Source organism: Galleria mellonella, unplaced genomic scaffold (assembly GCF_026898425.1).
Source record: "Galleria mellonella isolate WM207_F2 unplaced genomic scaffold, CSIRO_AGI_GalMel_v1 utg54, whole genome shotgun sequence".
In the NCBI taxonomy this organism is placed as follows: domain Eukaryota; kingdom Metazoa; phylum Arthropoda; class Insecta; order Lepidoptera; family Pyralidae; genus Galleria; species Galleria mellonella.
The window spans coordinates 1584796-1592500 of NW_026442114.1; the positions used below are offsets into that span (position 1 = coordinate 1584796).

The window sequence follows — 7705 nt, forward strand, 5'->3', positions numbered from 1 at the left end:
TTAATATATTCCAATAAAAAATATGATTAATCCAAAATAATTTTATTATGAATAAAACATATATATATTAACGGTATAGTAAATAAAAGAACGCTTTAGATTCAAGATACTTTTTTATTTTAACTTAAAAAAAAACATTATGATAAGTACCACAATATGAATTTTAAACTTCCTGGTACTTACATTCTAGATTTTTTTTTTAATATATAAACACGCTAATTAGTAACAGGAGGCAGAGGCCCGCTTCTTAACAGGCCATTTCTGAACGGTAGCGCACGAGGCTCTTCTAAACGTGAAGTGTCCTTCACTCGTAAATACATTGGCAACATTACTAGAGGTTTCCTTGTGGCCTTAGAAGGAACATTTATGGTTCTAACTGCTGGGACACCACCAGAAGATAATATTCCGAAGTTGTAGTACGGGTTGACACGGTAGTGTACTTGATCGTAGGTAGAGAATGTGACAAACGGTCTACCTATAGGTCTAGGAGCGGCTGGTGGTATGAACACGTGGGGGAAATGAGCTAACGTATGCTGGAGATTTTCATTGGTCGCATTACGCTGATCGTGTGGTGAAGGATATATAACCTCGGAGAAGAAACGGTCGCATTGGGGCGACGAACGCCGTTTCGAGACTGGGCAGGTCTGAAAAAGTATATACATATATATTCATTATTGCATTTGTAAGTTACATATAAAATAATGTATTTATAAATGTTGTGACCAAGGGTGGACTTATCTCTGACAGAGATCTCTTCCAGTCAACCCAGTACAGTGAGAAAGCATTTCGTTAGCGGGCAGCTGAAGTGCTACAACTATTAATACATAAACAAATATACAGTTAAATAAAATATTAAAATATATAATAAAATATTACATAAATACATACACTATAAATACATATAATACCTACCTACTTATATAATAAATGTTAAAATAAATGAATATACTACTTACATTAGAAATTTAGTTAAATTATTTTAAGATTTGACAGTTCAATTAGAAAAATACAAAAAAAATATTACTCAAGGGAAAGAAAATGTGATTTCAACCTTTTCTTGAAAGAGGTAATAGAGGGACTCTCTTGTGTGTGGGAAGGGAGTTTGTTCCATAACTGGACAGCTCGATACGAGAAAGAGTTGCCTATAAAATGTGCCTTACGGATTCCGACTTTAATTATGTTACTAGCTGATCCAGCAAACGTTTTGCCATATAAATTATATCTAGTAAATATTTTGGTAGTTAAATTACAAATTCTACGCCATATGATAGCATGGGGTTCTTCAAAAGGGGAGGAAAGAAGTTTTTTCAGGGTCGGCACGCACGTATCGCAAGCGTTCACATGTTACAGTAACTGCTTACCATCAGGTGAGCCGTATGCTTGTTTGCCATCTTAGTGATATAAAAAAAATAATCATTGTATGTTGAGATGGATTATATGACTAAAATATAAGTATTTTTTATGCTAAATCATAAAAAAATATAAAAACAAAATTTCTGGGGAAGGCCACACCTATCAGGTGGTTGCCAATCCGCCTGCTAAACGTGGCAACTACTGGCAAAACTCCCCTTATGGGAATGGCTTATGTTCATCAGTGGACAGCAAAAATAAAAATACAATAGTAAAGCTACATCCCCTTTTCGATCGCTACCCCTACATCGTCTTTCAGTCCACACTACTCTCTAATCACACTATTTCATACCGTTAACATAGCATCGATAACATTCAGCAATTTCTTCGGCGAGTTGCAATGCTGTTTGTACATGGGTGTGGTTATGAAGGCGCTTGTGTAGATATCCTGTAGCATATACCATGGCCCTTGGCTCGCTGTGCGGATCCTCTCCTTCATTCGGAAGTAATCCATGAAGCCGTATTTGTTTATGACATTCATTTTACCCATTATACACTTTGCTGATTCCGTGGAATCTTGGCACTGAAATACAAAATATCATTTATTGTTAACAGTTTCGTAAACATACATTATATTTTAATGTAATAACTACTAATCAGGTCGGGCTCACGTCACAGCCGCTCATGATTAAAGGCCCCGAATTGTTGCCGAAACTAGTCGAGCTTTCTCGATCCAATTACACGTAAGTTAAGCCGGTATTTATTACATTAAAAAGAGAGACTTTGTACAAAATTCGATTGCTTGGGTACCTCTGTCCCATTCGTGTTTCAACCGTGAAGGAGCTGTGTTTGCATGGCTGTGTTTCGGTTGAAGGGTGAGATATGGCGTGAATTTACAGGGTACAAAGGAATAACACCTGAGTCCTCAGGAATGGCAACGCATGGGGGGTATCATGGGCGAAACAGTATACTCTGTTATGTCCATGATACTCCTCATGTCTATAGGCGACGGTTACTACTTTCCATCAGGTGGGCCGTCAGCTTGTTTGCTATTCTAAGTTGTATAAAAAAAAATTAAACTATATCATTTTTTTAAAATAGATGATAGATGATAGGTGAGGATGAAAGCAATTGATTGAATGATGACTAAGATTTGATTGTTAGAAATTAGTTGTAGACCAAGGTTTTCTCCTAGAGAATTACTTGCTTATAAATTACATAAGCAAAAGATTCAAAGAAATAAAATTGTTGTTAAAAAAACAACTTTAAATGTGGTAAAACCAATTATTTTGATTTACCTACGGAACCAATTTTGATAAAATTTCTATGGCAACAATCAATAAGTATATCCTTTCAGATAAACAAAATCTGAATCGGTTTACAACTGACGGAGTTATGTGGTAACAAACATAAAAAGAAAACACAACCGAATTGGGAACTTCCTTCTTTTTTAAATGGATTGAAAACTCTTTTATGTCAGGGATTTAAAAAGTAAAATACTTTATCTATGGTTTATAAACTAACCCTTGTGTTTTCCCAGTGAGGTTCAGATTTAGTCGTAATCCGCACCGGTACCGACTCCGTGGCGGTGAGAGATGTGAGGTTGCATTCTTCCAATACATCTTTGGATACCAAGCTCGGCAGATCGCAAACAGTACGACGGTTTTTCTGAAAAAATAAATAAATAGAATGGCTTCTATATTTTTCATTCGATATCTAATAAAGATACTCTTTACAATATCTATAGTACAGAGTGAATTATGTTGCTTTGCGTAGGGATAAAAAAATAAATACGTTTAATAATAGTACATTACTGCAGCGGCCAGCAACTGAGGCATTGATGGACGAACGTGCTAATGTGGGCCGAGGCACACATACGTAAGTCCATCAATACCTAGTTGTGGCCAAGGCTTGAATAGTACTTTTCTCAAACAACGCGCAGAAATCAAAAATACAATTTTACTTTTTAAGTTCAATGACGAATAACGAACAATAATAATTTTTCACGCGCCATAATGTTCCTTTGTTTTTTTTTTCAATAAACAGCTTTTTATTTGCACAGCTAGTTCGAAATTTAAATAAAACCTTTTATCAGTTACCTCCTTGGTAGCCATATTTCAAAGTAAAATGTCATTCCATTTTTAAATTACAGGACAGATATGAGTTTACATAGTAATTTATCTGGCCGCTAAACACGACAGATATGGATTTTCATACAACTTTTGCCGGCCGTTGCCCGCATGTATCTGCCCAGTACGGCAATTTTAATTTATCTTAAAGAAGATTGTCAAAATAATGATCACATTTTCAAGCATGTTTGAGAAAAAGTATTATACATTGAATCTATGGATTCTGTTCTCAGTTGAGTTGGCTTTATCGAAGTAATTTAAGGATTGAACGGAGAAAAAATTAAAAAAATATAAAAATAACTGTGCGTAAATTAAAGTTCGTAAATACTTACAGGTCTATATTTGGATGAACTTATTTGACAGGTCGCATTCCACGATGATGATCTAAAAAGGTTATATATATTAAAAAAATCTACAATTTAATAATTTAATTATTATTAAAGCAATTTATATGTTTCTAGTAGACACAGGGCCCAATGATGCCATAATATAAAAAATAATTACTTACTTGCATGGATCATTCTTTCTGTCGTGGTTTGGACAATTCTGAAAATTATTCGTCAATGTTTATAAATAGAATAAAAAATGGCTACACTCACACAAAATAAATAAATAAAGTTTTTTTTTATTTACTACCAAGAAATTAATTTTCAATAAACTTAAAAAGAATGAGATTCTCATTTGAATTATAATTTTTAAGTTTTCATATTACCTACGCGTTATCTTCACAATTTCATAAACTGATTGTTTCTTACAAAAGAAAGTTTCTCTCCTATTAGATGTCATTAAATAAGTCGATTTTGTTTGTGGAATAAAATAAATTGAATATGATATAAAATTCTATAAAAAAATCGTAACATGCAAAAAACATTAGGGGTACTTTTTTTTAAACGGTGTAAATTACAATAGTTTAACAAAACCACAGTTTACACAATACAAATAAAGAATACTTTTCATAGTATTATCTGTGGCGAAACTAACCTCTGAAAGCACATCCAAAGTACATGCCAATATTTTATTAATCTCACACTGTCCTTCGTAACCCAACAGTGGTTTATGGAGGCACTCCGTGATGGCTCGAGCCTTGGCTTTCGACCACTCCGTATTGATGTTAGTGAAATTATCCAGAAATCTGGTGAAAGCGTCCAAATCCACATCACCAGTTGCGGAGAGAACAGATAGTTTAGTGAACACACATGTCTCTTTTTCGCACTGAAATTATATTAAGAGCTAATTAAACTAAGTTTTTAATAAATTAAACTGTTTAAATACGTTATTTTTTATCGTATTTAAACCATCTTTTAAAAACGTTAAAAAAACTTTTTTAACGTAATCCGCCATTTTGTGGCGGCCATTTTGAAATGCTGTCAAATACACATAAACCGCCATCTTGTGTCGGCGACCATTTTAAAAGTATTACAATATTACTAGAGCAAAAAATGTAGGTTTACAAAATTTCTCAAATAAAAAAAAAACTTCATACTTTTTATTACACTTAAAAAGATAAAGCGATTAGTTTAACGACTTATTAGCAAGAGAAAATTATTAGAAGATAATCTAGTACAGGAAAGATACAAGAAAAAAAAGAGCTCTTGTAGATTTTTAAACAGAAAAAAAAAACATTTCATTCATAACTTACAGTGAGTGGTACCACCCGAACATCATTAGCCCTTACTGGGGCTGGGGTGGTGGTGGGTGGTTGGGTGGTGGTATGTACCGTCTGGTTCACGATCGTCAACCTACTCTGACTGTCCCAATATAATGTGAAGTCACATTCCTCTCTCCACGAAGGTTCGATGAAATTGGACATATCACAGCAATTCAATGGATCTTCCGGCTCCGCCTGTAAATTATTGGTAATGCTTTATCCCACTTATATTATAAATGTGAAAGTTTAAAAAGATATCTGGATATATAGATATTTGCATGTTAAAATGTTTGGATATATTAAATATATTAAAATTTTAATAACGTTAAAGATATTTCACTGTTTATATGTTACTCGATCTTTTTTAAACTTGATATAAAGTGACTAGCTGTTTCCAGTGGCTTTGCTTACGTGAATCAGTATATTATTATAAAGTCTCCTATGTGTTAAATTAGAATATAAACTACTCATGTACAAGTAATGAAAATCATCATCGACTTTCGCGTTTTCATTAGTAATAAGTATGATTAAATAGTTGTATGGTCCCAGCGGTAGAGGGATGGGCAGCAGCATCCCTCTTAAAACATTATTAAAAGTCTAACTGCGGTTGCTAACCCGCCTGCCAAACGTGGCAAACACCGGCAATACTTCTTTACCGACCCGGTTAAAAATTAACCTATATCCTTCTCCATTCCAGAATGTATTTCGTAAATCATGTTGTGTTCACTTAATAAACCCGCAGTTCAGCTCTCTAACACATATGTGCAATATTAAAAAAAAACTTACCCGGAGTTGAAGATCAGGGTTGACAATACTAACTTTCTCCAACGGAGGCGAATGTGCAGCGCTCTGAAATATAATTTACATATATTATTATCAAATAAAAAAGCATAACATAATACCCGCCATAGAATAAAGCGAGAAGAGCGGTTTCCCTCCAATTTCAAACTCCAAAGGAATCCAAAGAATAAAAACAATTTGTAGCGCAAAATATGACTTGATTGCGCCTTTTAAAAGGCACGGGAGCATTGTTAGATTATTTGCATAAGTTGATATTTGGAAATTTGGAAATTATTGAAGTATAATTTACGTGTAGTGAAAGCATATACTTTACTGAACTAGGCGTTGTTTTTGATATTAGTCGATTAATATTATTTAGTTTAATTCCGCTTACATTAGTATGCTTGCGACTGTTAACATTTAAAGATCGATTTATCATTCGTAGAAGTTCCACGTCCTTCTATATTAGGCATCAATCTCCGACCGTTATTCAGTCCACGCACATGTTTCAACACGTTTCACCTCTAACCGAAGCAATCGTCAGGCAAATTAATAGATTGCTGCTCGGAACCTAATGTTGACCGTTCGGGGTCCAAACTGCAAATTTGGAGATGAAACACATGTAGTAACATGTGCGTGGAAACGTCGACAATGGAAATCAAGGGCTAGAGCCGACGCTATAATACCTCGAGAATATCAGCGTATTAGAAATTCTATGGGCATCATCATTTATTCCTATTTTCTATAAAGTCATGCTAAGTTCCTTTGATTGTTCTTTATTTGGGGTTACAGTCGTGAGCATATTCATTTTATTTTATACTAACGATCCGCCCCGGCTTTGCATTTATAGATAGAAAGATAAATAAGTATTCTATATTAACTTTGATAGATAAATTTTTGTTACCTTTGGTCACATTATTGTAATTTTATAGGGATCTCCATTTTTTTTAATATCTGTATATATGTACGTTACTGTAAAAGCATAGCTTACTGTAAAAGGTTAGGTTAGTTTTGATTTGGTGAAAGATCCAAAAACAATCTTGTTTTTATAAAGTCCTCACATTTACCAACTCACATTGCAAGGGGGGAAAGGGATTGTGTTAGCAATGGAGCTGTCAAACCCCATTGCTAGCAATATGCCTTATCAGGTCAACCTCCACGTGGTTCCCTCTGGAAACCATCGTGAACAATTCTTGTTGAATTCGTCACGATGGGCTAAATGACCTACTTCATCCTCACCTATCATCCTTCACTGGTGCCCCGCCGATGTATACCGATAGCGCGGGTGGGGTTACCATTCCATTATCATCCATTAAAAAAAAAACTCACATTGCAAAATCCTAAGATTTACTGGTAAAACTTAAGACTTACTAACGTACGGTCTTTTTTAACATATATATTAAGCTATAACTTACGTTACTCGTTGGTAAGTAGCTTTTGATAGATGTAAGAATTATTAAAATTGGTTGAGTAATTTTTGAGTTTATGAATTAGAAATAGACAAAGAAACATGGAAAAATCAAATCCTTCCTCTTTATAATATTAGAACTTAGACTAGCTGTATCCAGCGACATTACCCGCATGTTTTTTTTTTTATTGTTAGACCTGATGGAAAACGACTACTGTCGCCCATGTTTACCTTTAACATGAGAGGAGTTGCTTGTGCGTTGCCGACCTTTTAAATGTTTATAGGCACATTTTTATTAAAATTCCCTATATTATATAAAAATATACAAATTAGAGGGAGACTTTGTACAAAAGTCGATTGCTTGGGTACCTCTGTCTAATTCGTGTTTCT

General features: G+C 34.2%; 1 protein-coding gene across 1 annotated transcript in view; it reads right to left on the reverse strand.

Moving 5' to 3' along the window:
* Window positions 1-94: 94 nt before the first annotated feature.
* LOC113513185 (uncharacterized) overlaps window positions 95-7705 on the reverse strand; it is a 13778-nt gene continuing 6167 nt past the window's right edge. Inside the window, exons 7-14 of the mRNA XM_052898863.1 lie at window positions 5914-5976; window positions 5119-5322; window positions 4461-4691; window positions 3988-4025; window positions 3812-3863; window positions 2875-3018; window positions 1703-1933; window positions 95-644 (exon numbers count right to left, since the gene is read on the reverse strand). Of these exons, the coding sequence (XP_052754823.1) occupies window positions 216-644; window positions 1703-1933; window positions 2875-3018; window positions 3812-3863; window positions 3988-4025; window positions 4461-4691; window positions 5119-5322; window positions 5914-5976 (1392 nt within the window). The 3' untranslated portion in view covers window positions 95-215. The remainder of the gene's footprint in view (window positions 645-1702; window positions 1934-2874; window positions 3019-3811; window positions 3864-3987; window positions 4026-4460; window positions 4692-5118; window positions 5323-5913; window positions 5977-7705) is intronic.